The sequence below is a fragment of the Crinia signifera genome, chromosome 5 (genome assembly GCF_055691185.1).
Source record: "Crinia signifera chromosome 5, ASM5569118v1, whole genome shotgun sequence".
Lineage (NCBI taxonomy): Eukaryota > Metazoa > Chordata > Amphibia > Anura > Myobatrachidae > Crinia > Crinia signifera.
The window spans coordinates 192,762,936-192,784,432 of record NC_139221.1 but is presented as its reverse complement, the minus strand read 5'-3'; the positions used below and the strand labels follow the sequence as shown (position 1 = coordinate 192,784,432).

The window sequence follows — 21,497 nt, the reverse complement described above, 5'->3', positions numbered from 1 at the left end:
CACATGACTCTAATAGTTCTATAACTCAAACTTATGCTTATGTATATTATTTCTAACTAAATGCAAAAAAAGAAAATAAATATATAGCCACGGCAATAGGCATGATGTCTCACAACTTTCACAGGAACTTCGCAAGGCGGTGTAAGTAGTGGTGTGTGATGTGTACAGGAGAGTCTGTATTGATATATGCAATATATTCACAGCATTTCTCAGGTATTGCCTGTACACTTGTGGGGGGAAAAGTGTGGCTGTTTATCACCTCTACTCCTCACTCTTGTCTTTCTTTGGTGCTGCCCTTCTAAAACCAGAAACAGGCTCAAGGTCTAGTCCTGCTTCCCAAAATACACAAAAATAGTAGCGCTAAACAATAATAAAATGTACAAATTTAATAAAGACATATGGTACACATACAGATTAAAATACATAAGCACCAGCACCTGCAATTAATTAGCTGCCTACAATCAGGGGTCCATTCCTAGTATACCGCCTGATTCTCCGGAAAAGCAACAAAGTCTCCTTGGTATTATGGAGGTGTATATAGTTACCGCAAAGGTAGTCCAAATGTGGATTGTTCCGTTTAGGATTGCATGTCAGCAGAGTCCATCAAATGGCAGTGTTGGGGTTCCCCATAGTTTTTATATATGCGGTGAAAAGATGGAAAAGCACTCCGGTGCCGGCTGGTCTGGATCCGGTTCGGCAGGTAGGTAGCAGGTAGGTGGCTGGTGCAGTGGTGACTGATGCGTTTCGCTGCAACCAAGTGCAGCTTTATCAAAGGATCCTTTTGGACTACCTTTGCGGTAACTATATACACCTCCATAATACTATGGAGACTTTGTTGCTTTTCCAGAGAATCAGGCGGTATAATAGGAATGGACCCCTGATTGTAGGCAGCTAATCAGGTGCTGGTGCTTATGTATTTTAATATGTTTGTGTACCATATGTCTTTATTAAATTTGTAAATTGTATTGTTGTTTAGCGCTACTATTTGTGTGTATTTTTGTCTTCTTCTAAGGGACCCTCACTCCCTTATTTAGTAGCAGCTTCACACTACATCTACAACCACTTTTTATTTTTTCTGCTTCCCAAAATACAGGAGACAAAATGAGTAGGGATTCCCCATTTTTTAGCAACAAGCACTGGGACCAAGCAGCAAACAGGGTAATGCCACAGCCAGGGGAAACTTTTTACACAAGTTCCCCTGGCCAAAGCATTCATCCCTGTGGCTGGTTCAGTCTGGGCAGGGACCCTGGAAGACCCCCCCCCCCCCCCTTAGTTAACACTGCCCAGGCTGAAGCCCCGGCTTCACATACCGTGGGTTAGGCCTGCCCACTAGCCAATCAGGAACGGTCATTGGCTGGTGTGCGGGCCTAACCCCTGGTATGCAGGATGCAATCTCAGCTTGTGTGCAGATAGGTTCAACTAGAGGAGCAGATTGGTCGGCACCGGAGGGCATGTGAATATAATTTCCTTCAACAGGTACTCATGGATACTACTGGAGAGAGGACCAACCAGCGGTGGACCCTATAGGTACTTAGTGTGTGTGTGTGTGTTTGTGTGTGTGTGTGTAATTTTAGCATGTAATAAATATAACTTGTCTTATGTGCCTGTTTTATTTTTTTTTGGTACTTGTGTAGCTTCACGGCAACAGGCTATGCTACGTTTTCAACATAGGCTAAGCTACTTTGTCAGCATAGCTCAACAGCTGCCTAGCGTAGTGTCTCCGCGACGTGGATAGTGGGGGTATGAACAAGTCGGGAGGAAGCGTACCTTGTCGCCACGCGCGCACACCATGCTTCGGGCTGGCGTTGATAGTGGGGTTGTTTCAGGAACACATTCACACCTGTCATGTCCTCCAACTACGTAAGCTCCTGCTAGCCGCGAATGTACGGACTACGCGCTAACTGCGGAACGCTGACTGACTATGCTAACTATGTAAGCTCCGGCTAGCCGCGAACGTACTGACTACGCTGGCTGCGGGTGCGGGAACACGCCGCTGATACTGACGGGGGCTGCGGGAACACTACGCTGATTCTGACAATAATACTACGCTTACTACGTAACTGCCGCCGTGAAACTACACAAATACTTTTTTTTTTTTCACTACTTCCATTGGTATAGAATTACATGACCCAGCGGGCCCTTTAATGCCCCACATGCTGGGACTTAAGCATTGCGGTGCATGCTTGCTGGGACTTTTAGGTCCACAACAGTGTTAAATAGTTTTGTCTATTTTTACACAACAATCATCTCGGGACCTATCAGGGCTTTGGCCTGGGTAGGGTTAACTCTTGCTCTGGAGGTGGGGGGGGGGCACTCCAAGGTCCCTGTCCGGGCTGATTAACAACAGAGACAAATGCTTTGACCAGGAGGACTTGCGTAAAAAGTTTTCGCTGGCTGTGGCATTACCCTGTTGGCGGTTTGGGTCCAGTACTGGTTGTCAAGATACGGGGGAACCCTACTCATTTTTTCCCCCCGTATTTTGGGAGCCAGGACCGGCACTTGATTTTAGAAATCCTGGGGATCCCCTATATTTTTTGTCCACTGTATTTCTAAAACCATGACCGGCTCCTTGAGCCCGGGCTGGTTATGCTCAGGAGGGGGTACGCCATGCCATTTTTGTTTTGGACAGTACCATGCACAGATCGCACTGGTCTATGCATGGTTCTGTCAAACTAGACATGTTTAATTTGGTCTATTTGTTTTGCGTTTTTCTTTTTGTAAAGTCTTCCAAAAAATCACATCCTATTAAATTTGCGAGTTGTGTACTTTATAATGGGAAAACTGAATGCAAATTGAAGTGTGAGAAAAAATTGACCAGTCAAAATGTGCGCTTTTCGTGGTTTTTGGATTTTTACGGCAAACCGGACCCTATTAAATTGGGAATTTCGGAAAAACTTGAGAATTCAGCTTATGAGAAATTGCAAAAGTCAAAATATGTCATCCTAACGGTCACCCTCTGTTTCTAATACTTAACGAGCCAGCCTGGGCTCAAGCATTGGCCACTTCTGTAGTTGGTTTGTCTAAATAACCTCTCAGCTATTAAAATGAGACTGTTACTAGCTGTTTTACACCCTGACGCTTCTGAGGATGAGGATTCTCCTTTATGGAGGAGGGTGAGTTGTCTTCAGATGAGGAACATATCTCACAGGATTCAGAGGCAGTCCATCAGGGTGTTGAAGCATTGATCTAGGCCAGTGGTTCCCAACCTGGGGTACTAGTATCCCTGGGGGTACTCTGCATAACAGTTGGGGGTACTTGAAAATAATCTTGGTAATGGCGGAAGATGAAAAAAAGTATTTCGATGGCAGAAGAAGACCCATTGCCATGGAGAAGAACCATGTTGTCACGGTTCTGTCTTCAGCGTCATCAGCATCATCAGTGTTTCCTTGTGCTTTTGCCTGACTAGCAATCCACTGGGAGCTTTCCATGCTGCCCTCAGACATCAGCAATCATCTACCCTGTTCTGACAGGTGGAGTAAGCAGCGGCATTAATCCTACAGGTGTGAGTGGGAACCCTGGAGACAATACACAACCAGCGGCCAGACATGGAAGGGCACAATTCCTGTCCGTTACTCCTTAATATAAGGACATGCATAAGGATAGGCATACCGCTCACTTCCTCTCCACCCATAAGTACTGTCTATATTTAAAATTGAGAGGAGGGGGTACTCATCAATGAAAAGCCTAATCAAGGGGTACGGGAGAGAAAAAAGGTTGGGAACCACTGATCTAGGCTATTAGACTACTACTGTGGCACTTACACCTTTTATCTATACCAGGGGTCCTCAAACTATTTTGCTCCTGGACCCCATCAGGCAATAAAAAATTTTACAGGACCCCAACAAGTTGCTGCAGAAGGTTATCACATCACAAGAGTAGTCAGCAGGCAGCACATACTGTATATAGCAGCATTGTTAAGGCACAAAATGATGTGGGTAGTCTAAAATAACAGTCAATTCAACAGATTTTTCAGACTCTTTGAATCACTGACAGATTAGAAACGTCTTCAGCCTTATAGTCAGCAACATGGAGTTGCGACCCCATGCTAAGAAGGTCGGGACCCACTTTGGGGTCAGGATCCACAGTTTGAGAACCGCTGATCTATACTATTATTATAAAAACATTGGGCACAGTTTTTAGTGATTTTATCTCTGCTGCTAAGGGGTACTGTACTTTACTGTAAAAATATAAAAAAAATAATAACAGTGCTGAGGTAGTCTTTTGATGATGGTTTTGTTTTTTTCTGTCAGGGACAATACAGTTTGTGTGTGTCTTTTCCCTGTTGGAAAATGTGTGTTTTTTCTGTGTAGAGCAATGTCCCCACACCCCAAACATTGAAGCGAAGCCCCCTTTTTGTTAGACAGTGCCCTCAAATATGCTACCTTCTAGATTAGCGACTTCAAAGTTTGTCACCCCTGGTGACATTACTCACAACACTGAGTTCATGGGCTGGATTTCCACCATGGCCCTAATGGGCCCCACAAACAGCACAATTTTCAGGCATTTTCTGAGCGATTTTAACAAATCACTCAGAAAATCCCTGAAACCGCATGTAAATCGCTGTGTGTATAGCCAACACAGTGATTTACATGCACACCCCCACCGTTCTGAATCTGTCCAAGATTCAGAACGGACCCGCGTACAATTCAGAGCAGTCGCTCAGAAAGCTCCTGCTCATCTCCCGCATGTGTGGCCGCGGGCAGATGAGCCATCAAGTCCTGCAGTCCCACTGACCGGCTGACGCTGCCTCCTGCGACGCGCCCGCTCTCTTCACAGAGGACGCTGCGGGAGAAAAAGGACGCGACGCTGGATTCCGGACTGGCTAAATATATATATTTTGTGCCCCCACTGTTCCTCCAATGATTGGGGGGGTTCGTCAGAGAGGTGGCATTGTCCTGGCTGCTGATGGATTCTTCTCCCTCTCACATCCCTGCTGGCAATACTCAGACACGCTTCTGCCAGGACACTGCCAACTTATTTTAGTGTGCTCTCAGGCAATGCAATGTGTGTGTGTGTGTGTGTGGAGGGGCAGCGTGTCAAGGAATTGGACACATTATTTTTATGTGGGGGCTACAGTATTTCTATTCTATTTAAAGTTACTGGAGACCACTCATTTTTATTAGCATATGTTTAAACCGCACCAGCCTGCAATGCAACACTTTACAATTGGGTACAACACAGTATAAAAAAACAAGACAAGGTATTAACAGGTGGATACATAGGTATGCACGACCTGCACAAACTTTGGGGTCACTTCAATCCACAGCAGTGGCATACAGATACCCCTTTTTGTGACAGATTTGAAATCTCCCATGCTGAATCTCCCATTATGAATCTCTGACACACATCTCCCTGTATGTGGCTCATTATCTGAGAGAGTGAAATCTCTTGTGCTGAATCTCCCGTTATGTATCTCTGCCACACATCTCTGCGTATGTAGGGCCCTTAACTGTGCTGAGTTTGATCATTCTCCCCGTGTTGTGTGGGTTTCCTCAGGGTACTCCGGTTTCATCCCACAATCCAAAAATACACTGGTAGGTTAATTGGCTCCCGACAAAAAGTTGACATTTGTATGTAAGTGTGTACATTTGTTTAAGGCAGACTACATGGGGAAATTACTGTAGTTCTTCTCTGCCGTTTAATTCTATATTTCTACTTCTAGCACTATGTGTACCTCTTTTTATTTGAATGCTTGTGGCATACCAGAATATTACTGTCTTTTTCTTATAGCTATAAAATTATAATGTGTGTATGTATACCTTACAGCATATACCTGAATTTGTTACCCAAAAAAGGGATGTGGCATTGTAGCCCCCCTGTATTTTTCACTTTATTTTTGTATTTCCTGTTTATTTTTATTTAATTTGTCCCCATCTGGGGTATGCAGGAAATGTAATAGGGTTTGTGTGGCATTTATATTTGGGATATCATTTTACCGAAGGAGAGGATCAATTTTTAATGAGAGAGATGGTGGGGTGTCTGGGGGTCTGGTTTTTAATCAAGGATGGGGATTTGGACTTTGATGTTAAATAAATAGAAAAAGTTGGTGGTAATAGTTGCATATTTTTAATTAGCTATTTAAACCACACTCCCAGTAGGTAATCCAAGTCCCCAACATTGCCATGCCTGCATTTACATTGCATTTGCTGGTAGAATAAACTGAGCCACTTGCTTGTGTCTGCCCCCCAGGCTGAAAGTTGCCAGCCAGCCTCAGATTTCACAGAATTTGATTATAGATCCATTTCATAGTTTAGCATTTTCTGGGGCAGATGTATTACCACCTTCTGATGAAACCGCCTTGAGATATTTGCGGAGAAACGCGTAAAGGTCTCAACATACCTGATCCACTAAAGGAGAGGAGACGGAGCAGAGTGCTCCATACATTGGACTACCCACCACCCCAAGGTCTAAAGGATGCCGTTGTCTGACGGTCAGTATTGCTACACTCTCTGACCCCCGACTGTTTGGCTGCACGGACATTGGGAGGCGGTAGCGAGACTGAATATATGGAATTTTTTTTTAATACGTAATTTTTTGTATCTTTTTGACTACTTTGATGTTTATATATGTGTGTGAGGTAGGATGGACATTACACATTTGTAATTTGCATCACTTCTCATTTTTCTTCTATATGCCCCGTTATGCCTTTAAAACAGAGGATACGCATAACCAGTGGACCGCTTTGCGTTCCACGCTCTAGGTACCAGGGCGCTTGTTAATGGAGCTCACTTACTCCAATTCACGATGCATTAGGGCAGCGCCAGTGAGTGGACCACATATGCGTTCCACTCACAGTAAGCTATGACGCTACAATCCTGCGCCACTCCCATCAAAACGGAACACCACAGTTAGCGTGTTATACTCGCACCTAACTTGTTGGTTGTTCATATTTAGCCCTAACTGGTGGTTTTCTTTATTCCATATCTACTGCTACATAGCATTTGATGTAGCAGAACATCTCTAGTTTTCTTTACAAACATCCACGCCGATTTGGAACGCATTGCGTTCCATTTGGCGGCCATTTTTATTTATTCTTTATCCGGAGGTCAACAAAAAATCTTGGCTTCTTTAATTCATTTTTCACCTTCGTTTTTTATAAAATTAAAGGCGTGTATTTTCCATCCTATATATTATTGAATATATGTTTTTAAAAAAAAGGATTGTATATAAAGAATACATGTATGAATTTACTGTTGGATGATCATTTCCTGTGACCATTTCCTGCTATTATGTGATTGGTCTAGTCTTACATAAATACCCAGCAGCTTGCTTCTAGTCCCCATGTCTTGAAAAAGGCTCTAAAGGAGCCGAAACGCGTTGACACTAGGGGATCCTGTGCATCTTGGACCTGTTTGACCGACAGAGGTAACGTTGGACACCTTAACCCTTCACTTTGTCCGGACCTTTAACACCTATTTTTGTGACTGTGTTGATGCCCTTACGTTGCCTCTTGGGTCACCTGGTCCTTTTTGCCTTTGCTCTTTTTTATTTTCATACAATCATTTTTTATCCAAAAGTTTTTATCTTTTTTGTATACATGTATTTGCATTGTACGCATTTGTAGTCCAATTATGGACTTTTTTGTAAATTAAAAATTTTTCTAGTCTACCCATCATTTTTCTCCTTGTTTTTCCTGGGGTTACCAACATCCACATTGAGAGAATTTCTGTGGAAATAAAATACAAAGACCCTCTTTTTGATATTACAAAGAAACCTTGATGCGTCTGGCTCCAGTCTAAAACACTGTGAGTGTGGTACGCTATCCTCTTTAAGACCTCTACCATCTTGGATGTGAGTGGGGGTACGCCAATATATATTCATTCACCAAATATTATCTGTGGTGTTACAAAGTAAATGTGTGGAGTGCATGGAGTCTATCATTGGGGTTACATTCCTACATCACTGCATATATCTATCTGGATATTTGGACACCAATATATCCTAAGTGAGGTCCTATGAGCTTTTTGAGCTATCTCCCAACTGTTCAAACCTAACACTTAAGTGCAACTTCTAAAGGAGACATATATCAGGTGGCCGATTATTATGGACACAATATTAGAAATCTGCTAGATTTAATTCATTGGATCAGGTTGTTATAGTGTGTGTGAATACCTATGCTTTTTATGTGATGGCTTATTTTTAGCTACTTTTGAAATATATTGATTGTATATTAATCAAAACAACTGTTTTTTTTCTATGAACAGTAGCACTCTCTTTTATCTAGATACATTGTGTTCCAGTAAACTATTCTGGGACCTGCTTTTCACCAATTGAGGTTTTTATAGACCCCTTCAACCCAGCATCTTATGTGGGGAAAAATGGCCATGAGTCATATATACTAATTGGTCTCTAACCATCTGGTTATATAATTCTAATGGACTCCTGACCCTTTCTCCATACATTCGCTAGGTCTTGTGCACAATATTTATATTGGTATTGTAGATGTATTAAGCCTGCTGAAGAGATAAAGTGGAAGGTGATAAAGCACCAGCCAATCAACTTTATCTCTTCAGCAGGCTTAATGCATCTGCCCCTCTGTGAAGTAAAAATTTTCTTCTATGGAGGTGCTGTGCTTCCTTCACAAATACATGCTACAGCACATATTTTACTCTAAATTGCAAATTGAGGACCAAGTAAAGATTAGCGAGGGACCGCACCATATGTTGTTGTGGATTTATTTAGTTATGGATGGGTAAATAAAATTATGGGGGGAATATTATATAAACTTTACCCCACTGTCTTAGGGTGCTCTCCACTGATTTTAGGTATTAAGTCTCAAAAAGCAACGAAAAAGAAAATCAGTTTTGCTAGGATGCACTCCTCATCCACAGAGTCTCATAGGACTTTAAGATAAAAATCTTTATTAATGTTTATTAAAATGTTATCAGTTACTTGGTTGTCTTTATTAATTCTTATTTAATTGTGTTAATTATATGTGACCTTTTTATAGATATCAATATTTTCCCTGTATTGGGGATTTTAGCTAGCGAAGTATTAAAAACGAAGTATTAAGTGTGTGCAAATGAAAATAGTAGTACGTGTAAAGTAAGTACAGAAAAAAAAAGATTAAAGATTAAAATTGCGTCTCTGTTAACTGTTGTATATTGGGGTTATTTTTAGACCTTTATGATTGATGCAAATCCTGTTATGCCAATGTGTATCAGGATCAATAAACAAATTTTAGTTTATGTTGTGTATTTATTCACTTTTAACATGTGCTATTGCTGTCAATGCGTGTATCAGGATATCCTGCTGTCTGTAGAGTGTATGTACAAACTCTGTGATGATTTTAGCTGCACAGTTGCAACATTGTTGTGTAAGTAGATTCTAACAGTTGCTACACAGTAATTTAGTAACTTAGTATATTATGCCCCTTTCCCACTGCAGCTCTTAAACGGTAATTTGCCGTTTTTTTAGCCTTTTTAAACGGGTAGAGCTGCAGTGAGAAAGCTCCAGGTTGCTTTACCCGGTTAAAAATACCGGTTTTTTTTAAACGGGTAAAAAGCAGAGTTTTACCCGTTTAAAAGCTGTTTTTTTTTGGCAGTGGGAAAGGGGTACCCCTTTTACCCGTTAAAAAAAAAAAAACGTCATGGGGTCCCCCCCCCACTGCCGTAACCAGCACCAGACTGAAAGAGCCGGGGCTGGTATTAAAAAATCAGGAAACCCAACAAATGGGGCTTCGCTGATTTTTTTAAAACCAGCCCCAGGCTCCAGGTCCGGGGCTGGTTCCCAAAATACGGGGGACAAAATGACTAGGGTTCCCCCGTATTTTAAGAACCAGCCCCAGGCCAAACCAGCCAACAGGGTAATGCCACAGCCGGGGGACACTTATGATATAATGCTTGCTGGGACTCATAGTTCCACAGTAAAAGACAATAGCTTTTATTCTATTTTTTTTACACCATTCCATCAGCCCGATGCCCACCGCCCAGGGGCATCGGGGACAGCACCAGGCTTCAGCCTGTTCAGGTAAGTCCTGGAGGGGGGGGACCCCTTCATTGGGGGGGGTCCCCACTCCCCCAGGGCCCCTGGCCAGGCTGACTGGTCAGTAGGGATGAATGCTTTGGCCGCGGGAACATATATCATAAGTGTCCCCCGGCTGTGGCATTACCCTGCTGGCTGGTTTGGCCTGGGGCTGGTTCTTAAAATACGGGGTACCAGCTCCGGACCTGGAGACTGGGGCTGGTTTTAAAAAATCAGGGAACCCCTATTTGTCGGGTTTCCTGATTTTTTAATACCAGCCCCGGCTCTTTCAGCCTGGTGCTGTGGTTACGGCAGTGGGGGGGGGGGGGGGAACCCACGTCGTTTATTTTTAACCGCCCCCCCCCCCCCCATATCTTTACTATCATTTTAAACGGGTCTTTACACGGGTAAGTGGGAATGGGACAAAAACGGCTTTTAAATTTACCGTTTAAAAGCTGCAGTGGGAAAGGGCTTTATGGCTCTTACACGTTTAAAGACCCGTTTAAAAAAACCGGGTATTTACCTGTGTAGGCAATGGGAAAGCAGCATTAGTAGCATATCTTTCTGTAGTACTGTTCTGCGGCTTATTTATTCACCTTTTAGTTATTCTCGGCAGAACTGAATGTCCTGCTTCACATGTGAGTTTAATTAGTGACCAGAAAAGTATGTGATTTAATGTTGGTGTTAATATTCTTCACATTCAGCTTTAGCCTCAAATGCTAGTAAGGCTGTGTTCTTCTCAGTCTTACAGCATATTGGGTCTGTATGTATGACTGAGAAACAAAGTCTGTATTCGGGAGAAAATCTTATGATGATATCTCCTAGTGTGTATGGTAGTGATGTTTTATACAGACATATAATGCTATTGATCAGAATTTATTGGACTTCCCAGTAGGTATAGATAATTGTATCTGATAAACCACAGTTACTGTTTCCTGCAACGCCTGACAGTCTCTTCTTTTGTCAGTAGACCCCTTATGAGCTATTTTCCAACAAGCTCGTGCAACCTTAATTTTTGTTTATCTTTTTCACTACAATCTGTGCACTTGGAAGTAGATTGCTGACTTTTAATGCAGGCTTTAATTTTGTTTTAATTACTAAGGTTTTATCTCATATTATGTAGGGGATATGGTCAACAGTATGAAGGTCGACATACATTTTCACCTTTTTTTTTTTTTTTTTTTTAAACATGCAATATTTTACAGACTACCATTCACACAGTTCCCATGTAAACTTGCGTTCACATTCACAACAAAACACGTGAAAAACATGTAGATCTGTTGATTGTTTACCTTCCCATTGTCGACTTTAGTCCTGTCAACCTATTTTATGTGTAAACCTAAGCCCTGTTGACCTTTATTGATCAACCTAATGTATGTCGACCTTCATACTGTTAACCCTATGACCCATGCTCTTCTGTGGTGTTAATGATATTTGATTTGTATTAAAATAAAAACCGGTAACTTTCCAAACCATATAAGATAATTACAGATATTTTATTGTATACATGATACTACAGTGCAGGTATGTTCTATTTTTACTTACACACAATTCATCCATTTTTAATGGAAAAATGTATAAATGCTTTGCATTGTTTCTATTAACACTCCGCTAGGCTTGTGTGATTGTAGAGAGGTTACTCATTTTTGCCCTGGTACCAGTCCAAGTAAGGAAGGTAACAAAGTGTTAAGGGGGAAAAAGCATTTTGTGTACTCCTTTAATATATTAAAATGACAGCAATGCATTAAGAAGCTAACTAGCATCTTCAGAATTTATATCACCTTCTCCAAAATATTCTATGTTACATACTATATACATTTGCCATCTGTGTATTTTTATAATAATTAAGTATTTGAATTTAATTTTTGTGCAGCATTTTGTCCTTATCACATTGGGCACTTCTCTGTTGTCGGTCTCGGGTTTGCACACTATGTGAGTATGCATTTGTGTTATCCTACATTTTTTAGCATAAAACTGGCATATATATATATATATATATATATATATATATATATATATATATATATACTGTCTCTTTTGGAATTGTAAAACTTGAATTACTTCATGCTGCAAAAGGAAGTGTTTAAATAAAAAGTGTTTCGAGAAAAGAGAAGAAATACATACAAATAGAGGTAGGGACGGGAGCACGTCCACGGATCTTACAATCTCTCATAAGAGAGCGTAAACCGTTTATAATATTTTTTTTCCTTACATGTGCTTCTTTTATTTCTATTCTTCCCTTCTTTTCTCTAAACACTTTTTATTTAAACACTTCTAGCGCTCATTTTTTATATCCTTTTAAGGTCAATAAGTCAATATCCAGTTTTAATGGTATAAAGTAGTGCCTGCCGACATTTCGGTCCCTTAAGACCTTTCTTAAGGCAGCACAGGAAAGCAACAGGTACATCAGGTAATAAGGTATGGGGTAGTTTGCAGAAACTTCGGCATGCACTACTTTATACCATTAAAATTGGATATTGACCTTGATGACATCATATACGAAAGTCTGGTGAGTGCTGTTTTCCCTTAGGGGAGTAGAATATATATATATATATATATATGTGTATGTGTATATATATATATATATATATATATATATATATATATATATATATATATATATATATATATATATATATATATATATATATATATGAGGGATGGCGGCCTGGCACTCTCCTAACGGTGGTCACGGTACCCCGGTGCCCTTGAGGACAGATGTGCAGCTTTTGGATAAATCACGGCACTCCAAGGAATTTTCAAAGAAATATAATTGAAGAAACACACCAACGTTTCGGAGCCGTTATGCTCCTTTGTCAAGGTGAAAACAGTGTAACTGTTTTCACCTTGACAAAGGAGCATAACAGCTCCGAAACGTTGGTGTGTTTCTTCAATTATATTTCTTTGAAAATTCCTTGGAGTGCCGTGATTTATCCAAAAGCTATATATATATATATATATATATATATATATATATATATATATATATATATATATATATATATATATATATATATATATATATATATATATATATTAGGGGCAGAGTGCACTCACAAGATTTGCTTGATCATAGTAAAATCATCATTTATTAAGTCATCTTTAAAAATTCGACGTTTTGGGTCGCCCTGGACCCTTTTCAAGACAGGTCAAAAGATCAGCTCCAAACAGCATGAATAACGTATTATTAATGAATGCCTTAAGTACCCAGCAGAGCTCCAAACTCCACCCCTATAATCTTAATTAACAACACATGGCACTTTCAGTGCTCACACAACAACACTCTATGTAAATATAGCTTAGACTATAGTGTGGTAAAGTGTATAGTGATAAAGGCTGAAACAGCCACATTGAGCGGCGTGCATTCCACTGCTCTATATTTCCGCTCTGCCCTGCGTTTCAGCAAGCGGAACTTCCGGTTTCACCATACTGGTGTCCGGTACTGCACTCCCTTTCCTGCTTTCCCCTCTGGACACTCAGACTTCATCATTAGTTCAAAACAATCATATGTTTTGAACTAATGATGGAGTCTGAGTGTCCAGCGGGGTTCCATTTTACATCCTGCATAAAAATTAACAAATCTAATGGTGCGTACACACGGACAAATTTGGCAAAAGATCTGGGTGTTCCCGACGGGTTGAAACGACCAATCGCTCATATTGTTGTGTATGAACGATATATCACATACCCGTCCATCGTTGGTAGAGGTCGCTGATCTTTCCTGCATGCAGAAAGATCAGCGACCAATCGTTAGTGATGTGTACCAATTGTTTCATGTTTTTGCACGATGAATGATTTGGTAAGACTGATTGACTGGCTACCTCTCCCTCCACCATCGTTAAACATCAATCGTTAATGTGTAATCATTTGCTCAATCATTCGTCATTTGACACCAAATCTTTTGTGCAGGAGTTCAAAAGAAATTGTTCAAGACATTGAATCATTGCCCAAATCTATCCGTGTGTATGCACCTTTTAAGAGATTATTAATGTTTTACAATCATCACTACAGTGAGAATATCCATAGAAACGCCAGACTGGAAATTAGGTCCGGTGGAAGGCATTACATATTACACATGGATTGCAGAGTGAAAGGGAGTGCAGTCACGGACACCAGTATGGTGAAACCGGAAGTTCCATCTGCTGGAACGCAGGGCAGAGCGGAAATATAGTGCAATGGAACGCACGCCGCTCAGTGTGGCTGTTTTAACCTTTAACATAACAAGTTAAGAAGCGCTATACACTTTCCCACACTACGTAAGTAATATAATGTAAGTTTTTGTAGTCTAAGCTATATTTATATAGAGGCTTTGATCTGAGTGTTGTGTGAGCACTGAAAGTGCCATGTGTTGTTAATTAAGATTATAGGGGTGGAGTTTTGAGCTTTGCTGGGTACTTAAGGCATTCATTTATAATATGTGATTCATGCTGTTTGGAGCTGATATTTTGACCTGTCTTAAAAAAGGGTCCAGGGCAATCCAAAACGTCGACTTGACCATGAATTTTTAAAGATGACTTAATAAATGATGATTTTACTATGATCAAGAAAATCTGGTGAGTGCACTCTATCCATACCTTCTATATTGCATTTATGTTGTATAAACATATCAAACACATACAAATATATTATATTTGTGCATGAAACAAGGTTTCAAATCATGAAACAAAGTTAGTGTCCTATCTCAGACACTACACAAAAAGATGCTTGTCATTCATAAATGTGGTCATGATTAGGCATGACTTGAAGTGCTGTTTAACATGACTGCGGCAACCATGAATGAGGGGACATCTGTACATGTACAGCTGTTGTTAATTTGATATCATTGTGATTATGTATCAAGTTAAAATCAATAAAAATGGTTGAATTTTAACCTTTATTTTTAATATGAGACAAATGACTTCCTTCACATTTTCTAATATGTTACAGTAAATGCTGAAAACCTAGTTACAGTTAAACTGACCTTTATGTAATGGGTAGCATTACTGTCTTACAGCATGAGTTTGATTTCCACTGTGGTCCTAACTGTGTGTCATTTTTCTTGCATGAGTTTCTTCTGGGTAGTTTCCTCCCACAATACAAAAATATACTGGTAGATGAAATGGCTCCCCAAATAAATAAACCCTAGTGTGGATATGTGTGTTTAGGGATTTGTTTCTTATCTGCCATCAAATTTTGTATTTTTTATCACTAATAAATATAATTAATATGACTAAAATGCATTTACCTGTACTATGAATTAAACATTTGAATATGTGCAATAATGCTTTTGTTGGTTTTTTTCCAGGTAAAAGCATCCCACTTTGAAGGTCTCATAACAACACTTATTGGTTATGTGCTACTAGCAGTGACCTTGATTCTATGCCATGTATCCTTACATTGAACCTCAAAAAGATAAGTGTTTTGCACAGGTGAATTTATGAGTCAGGATGCCCCATGGCACAACATTTTTCCCGTTCAAATCAGAACCTTTTACCCCCTTCATGTCAGGGCCAGTTTCGATGTCTCCAATATGTCACTGCAGTCCCAACCTCAACCCCTGCCAACTGCTGTGCCATATTTTAGTGCCTACTGTTCCTACCTGCAATTTGCTAAGTATGTAAATAAAAAGCCAAAAAATGAACTGACCTCATCTGGTTAGCAGCCTAGCAGTGTTTCCAATTAGGGGATATTACCCTAATTGGAAACACTGCTAGGCTGCTAACCAGATGATAATTTTTAAGGTTGAAATCTGCACATACTAATACCTAGTGAGGTTGTAAATTGCAGATATGACCAGAGAAGATCCTATAAATAAATAAAGAGCAAGGTTCTACATCTGCACTCTGCTTTATTTATGATCCTGTCTGTATATTATGAAGGCAATGAAACAGTGATGTTTTGATTATAATCTGTATTACCTAATGATAAAAACTGGTGTGGTGCCTTGTGGACCAACCGGGCCTCTGAAGACTTTTTAGAGTACCGAATCTCAGAAGATTGTTATCAGCTCAATACAGATGGTGGTCTGCAAATTTTTGAAGGATATGTGGGGCGGAATTTAATGCCGCCCGAGTTCAGCGGCAGTGTGAGATGTCCGCCTAACTCAGATGTTTTTTTTAAGGGGAATTAACTTACAAGGCAAAACCATGCCTTGTAAGTTAATTCCTCTTTAAGAAAATATCGGAGTTCGGTGGACATCTCGCACTGCCGCTGAACTTGGGCGGCATTGAATTTAGCCCTTTGTCTCAGTGGCAATTTTGTATTGTGGAGATTTCTGCTTATTTTTGTTATCCTCTACTTGGAGTTCTTATAAATTATTCGGTCTGCCTTATTTTATCCTGTTATGAAGGATCTAACTTACAGCTATATCCTCATACATCTTTGCTGCAATCATGCAAAAACATGGAGACTCTGCTGATTATATATGGCACATATATCTTTGTGCAACTGAGTCTTTGAATATCTATGTGAGCTGTGAAATGTACCAGCTGCAGCTTTGTTCCAATACAAGTTCTGTTTTGCTTCATAAACAGACTCATGGGCCTATTAACTAAGCTTTTGATGGTTATAAAGCATCAGCCAACCAATTCCTAACGCAAATTGTTACATGGCAGTTTGGAGTTGATTGATACTTTATTTGCATCCACTTGAGCTCTCTTCAAGGCTTAGTGCACAGGCCCCTTAATCATACACAGATATACAAGTGTCGTAATCAGCACAGTCTCTATGTATGTCCTGGTTGCACTGTGCTGGCATTTAGACATGTTTTTGGCAAAAAAAAACTGCCCACATTGGTGGAGATGCATGGACTTTTGCGCCAGGCATCTTGTGCTCTATGATGTACACATGAAGGCTAGATGCATGAGGACATGTCTGCAGGTATTTTTGTTCTTAGGGTGAATATCCATTTTAGTTCTTTATCCCATGGTTTCTCTTTCTTATCTTGTCTTATTCCTATAGATCTTAGAACCTTTTGGTTTTCTATAATTTGCTGTCGTAAAGTGATTGGACAGACTATGGATTTTCTAGACCTTTTCTAATATTCTGTACATGTTCCCCAGTCAATTTTGGGGGTGGAAACTTGTTTAATAGATTAATTGTTATCTATAGGTTTTTGCTTCGGTGTTGATAGTATAGTTGGATATGAAGAACATAAGATCTAAAAAAAAGTAGCATTGTTTTTACTATATTCTATGGTTGATCTATATCAATTGTTGATATATGTAAAAAATGTCTATTAAATCCTTGTCCCCCTTCCAAATTAAAAAAACTAAACACATCCTCTATACATTGTTGCCTTAGGACGACATTTACCTCAAAGTTATGCTCGGACCATATGTTGTCTTCCCATCTGCTTATGAACAATTTGGCATAATTTGGGGCAAAATGGGGGTACTTGTATACTATCACAGCTCTCACGATGGGCATCGCACAGGGAAAAATCGCATGCGATCTCATTTTTCACAGAAATCATGGACATGTGTTCAAATCATGTAAAATGCACACCAAATGTCATTTTTCACACTATCACCCCCACCCCGAAGCGTGGCGAGCGCAGCAAGCCCGCGATGGGCGGCGGTACGCGTCCTACGACCTTTTCATACCCCCACTATCCACGTCGGCGTGGAATTGAGAATAGAAAGTGTGGCGAGCGCAGCGAGCCACCGTGCCCGATGCGTGGCGAGCGCACACGGATACCTGTGAAGCCCGCGAGGGGACACGGATAGCTGTGAAGGTATCCGCGTCCCCTCGCGGGGCTCGCCACGCTTCGGGCTCGGTTCCTCGCTGCGCTCGCCACACTTTCTATTCTCAACTCCACGCCGACGTGGATAGTGGGGGTATGAAAAGGTCGTAGGACGTGTACCGCCGCCCCTCGCGGGCTTGCTGCGCTCGCCACGCTTCGGGTTGGCGTTGATAGTGGGGGGGATAGTGTGAAAAATGACATTTGGGGTGCATTTTACATGATTTGAACACATGTCCGTGATTTCATGCGATTTTTTCACAAATGCGTTAAAAACACGGTAAAATCGCATCGCATGCCATTACATATGGCATGCGATGGGAGCCGTGATAGTATATAAGTAGCAAAATGTGCGTCAATGACATATGGTTGTAGAAGCTGGTCAATGTATTTTAATAAATTCGATGTCAGGAACTATTAATCCCTGAAATTAAGGGTTTACCAGGAGGTTTTGGTCTGTTCTTAAGCACTTTCGGCAAGAAATAAAACGTGGGACTGGATAGGCCCTCACTGCCCGCCCGCCCATAGTTTCTGTAATCACCCCCACTGGCAATGAGTTCAGGAATTTTACTGCTCTAATGATGAAGAATCCTCTTCTTAATTCAGTACGGAATTTATTTTCCTCAAGCCTCAGTACATGCCCACGTGTCCTAAGTATAGCCCTGTTAGTGAACAAATCATCTCCCAGTTCCATATGATTCCCAATCCTGTATTTGAACATACGAATCATGTCACCTCTCAACCTCAGTTTCTCCAGTGAAAACATATTCACCCTGGTTAACCTATCTCTGTATTCTAGTGATTCGAGACCTTTTACTAACTTAGCCGCCCTTCTCTGTACCTGTTTCAATTCATTTATGTCCTTTTTAAGGTGCGGTGCCCAGAACTGAACACAGTATTCCAAGTGTGGTCTCACCAATGCCTTGTAAAGGGGCACTATAACATTGGCATCCCTTGAATCCATTCCCCTTTTAATGCATGCCAGTGTCCGGTTTACTTTTGCTGCTGCAGTTGAGCAGTGTGCACTATTACCTAATTTTTCATCTATGATGACCCCCAATTCCTTCTCTACAGCAGAATTCTCTATAATAAATCAATTTAGCCTATAAGTAGCTTGTTCATTTTTGTTCCCATAATGAATTACTTTACATTTATCAATGTTTAACTGCATTTTCCACCTTTCCAGTTTAATGAAGTCACTTTGTATCCACATCCTCTCCTGAGTTCATTTCCTTATTTCATTTTGTGTCGTCTGCAAATATTGCAATTTTACTCACTATGTCACTTCCTATATCATTAATGAATATATTAAACAAGGTGGTTCCCAATAATGAACCTTGCGGGACTCCACTTTGGATCTTACCCCATCTGGAATGTATGCCATTTACCACCATTCTCTGTCCCCGATCGTGCAACCAGTTTTTAATACAATTACAAATTTTATCTCCTAACCCTAAATTAACTAGTTTTATTAATAACCTTTTATGTGGTACTGTGTCAAAAGCTTTAGTGAAATCAAGCAGTATTAAATCAACAGATTTCCCTGAAGTCCAGCCCCCTACTGCCTTCTTCATAGAAGCTAATTGAATTAGTCTCACATGATCTATTTTTGACAAACCCATGCTGAGCCTTACTTATCATGTTCTCCTATTCTAAGAAATTTTGGATACTACAGTATCTCTTATTATTACTTTTGGTACTTATGTAGTAGCCGGGCGCCCAATTTACATATGTACGCTTGCGGAAGGAAATCGCATTGCAACTCATGTCCCGTTTTAGTGCCATGCAATCCCAGTACTTTATATGCATACAGTTCTGATGTATGCATTTAAAGTACCGTAGCTATGTTTTGTGAATAAATTTAAGCTACGTAAATAGCGTAGTCAATCAGAAGTTGCGTAAGTTCTCCCGGTCTCTCACTCTGAGGTGATAAGGTGTCAGTGATGGATGCTACTAAGAGCTCTTCCACTATTTCAGTGACTGGTGTCCACAGCAGCATGGCAGGTCAGCAGATGTCGTTGTTCACCCTACCGACATTACAGGAGGAGGTGTTGGTGTTTTTACAAGAAAAACATTTGCTGCCGGTTACGCATACTTGCGTTAAGGGGCATCCCATGAGGCTCGCAGTGAAAGAAGGTACGTGCGAGCAGACCTTTGGTACCCTGGCTGCCGTTCGTCACCCTGGTCTGGTTCCTGTACTCCTGGGCACAGGAACTTACTAGTGTCGTCTACTGCCAGAGGGAGTTACAGATGTCAATTAAGACGACGGTGCAGTATAACGATGCTGCCCCAGCAATGGGTCCTCCCGACTCTTTTATAACCCCACTATCCAGGTCGGCATGGAGTTGATTTTATATAGTGTGGCGAGCGCAGCGAGCTCGCCACGCTTCTGGTTTGGTGGCTCGCTGCGCTCGCCACACTATATAGAATCAACTCCACGCCGACATGTATATTGGGGTTATAACGAAGTTGGGAGGACGCGCTCTGCCGCCCGACGCGGGGCTTGCCACGCTTTGGGGTGGCGTGTATAGTGGGGGAACGCTGCGCTGAAAAGGGCTAGAGGTGGCGTGGATAGTGGGGAAGTGTAAGGGCTAGAGGTGGCGTGGATAGTGGGGGGGTGTAAGGGCTAGAGGTGGCGTGGATAGTGTGGGGGTTGATAGAAATTATAGTACAGTTAATGCCTTTTATTATAAAAAATCACATGCAATCGCATGCAATTTTACTGAAGGTACAATGACATGCGATGCGATAATTACGCGGGAAAAGAGCAGTGAATAAATTAGTAACATCGCATCGCACGTAAAGTATAACAGGCTGGAAAAGAGCAGTGAATAAATTAGTAAGATTGCATCGCATGCATCTTATAACATTTATAGTATAGAGTGGTTGTGGTGGTCAGACCAAAGATGCCCAATTAAAATCAGCAGGTGCTCCCTGACATGTTTCGCCGTCCAACTGACAGCTTTTTCAAATCTTTGAAAAAGCTGTCAGTTGGACGGTGAAACATGTCAGGGAGCACCTGCTGATTTTAATTGGGCATCTTTGGTCTCGCCCCCTCCATCACTCTATACTACAAATATTGGAGACCGATTACCCCCATCTTTGCAATACCTGGGCCAAAAAGCTGCAATACCTATTTGGGAACCACCACCTGCAAAATCAGGATTACAAATTCCACACCATTGTTGAGGACTCCACGCACTCCAACAGGGGCTCTAACAGCATCCTCCAGCGTGAAAAAAGAATCCAGCAAGCTTCAATGGACCACAATCCCCTCCAGCTACATAAGGATTGATCCCAGGATTGTTTCAACCCCATCCACGTCTCCCACCTCTGGGTGAAACGGGACTCCAGACCATAAGTATCAGACCCATTTTTTCAAAACCTTTTTTATTTTTCACAGTAATGTACATTTTTTAATGTTCTGTATTATTATACATTTTGTGCAACATATTGTGCTATAAATGCAATTATCTTATACCTACCTAGTGCAAATGCACATTAATTGATTATTTTATCTTCTAAATAAATTGTTCATGTTGATATAAATTGTTCTTAGCGCTCCACCCACCCCCCTTCTTTTTCCATTGTAACTATACCAGGGGATTGACACCCCCGAGTAGGAGCAGCTTGACAAACCACCCCAGAAGGCGCCCTATAACTATAGGCCACCAGGCTTACTAGTTAATTCCTTTTTTCGAACCAGTTTTTCTTCCTTTTCCAGCTGCAAAACAGGGCTCTTCTAAATTTTATCCCTTTCGTTCCTCCTTTCAGGGGGGAGCTTCTGATAGTGGAAAATTCCCTTCTGGTCGAG

The 21,497-nt window shown here is 41.0% G+C and overlaps 1 protein-coding gene across 3 annotated transcripts in view; it reads left to right on the top strand.

Annotated features, from left to right (window-relative positions):
- Window positions 1-21,497, top strand: part of MARCHF6 (membrane associated ring-CH-type finger 6) — a 492,210-nt gene that overhangs the window by 189,695 nt on the left and 281,018 nt on the right. For all 3 annotated transcript variants that reach the window (XM_083188363.1, XM_083188362.1, XM_083188364.1), the window contains exons 11-12: window positions 11,837-11,895; window positions 15,248-15,328. In XM_083188363.1, coding sequence (XP_083044489.1) covers window positions 11,837-11,895; window positions 15,248-15,328 — 140 coding nt within the window. The remainder of the gene's footprint in view (window positions 1-11,836; window positions 11,896-15,247; window positions 15,329-21,497) is intronic.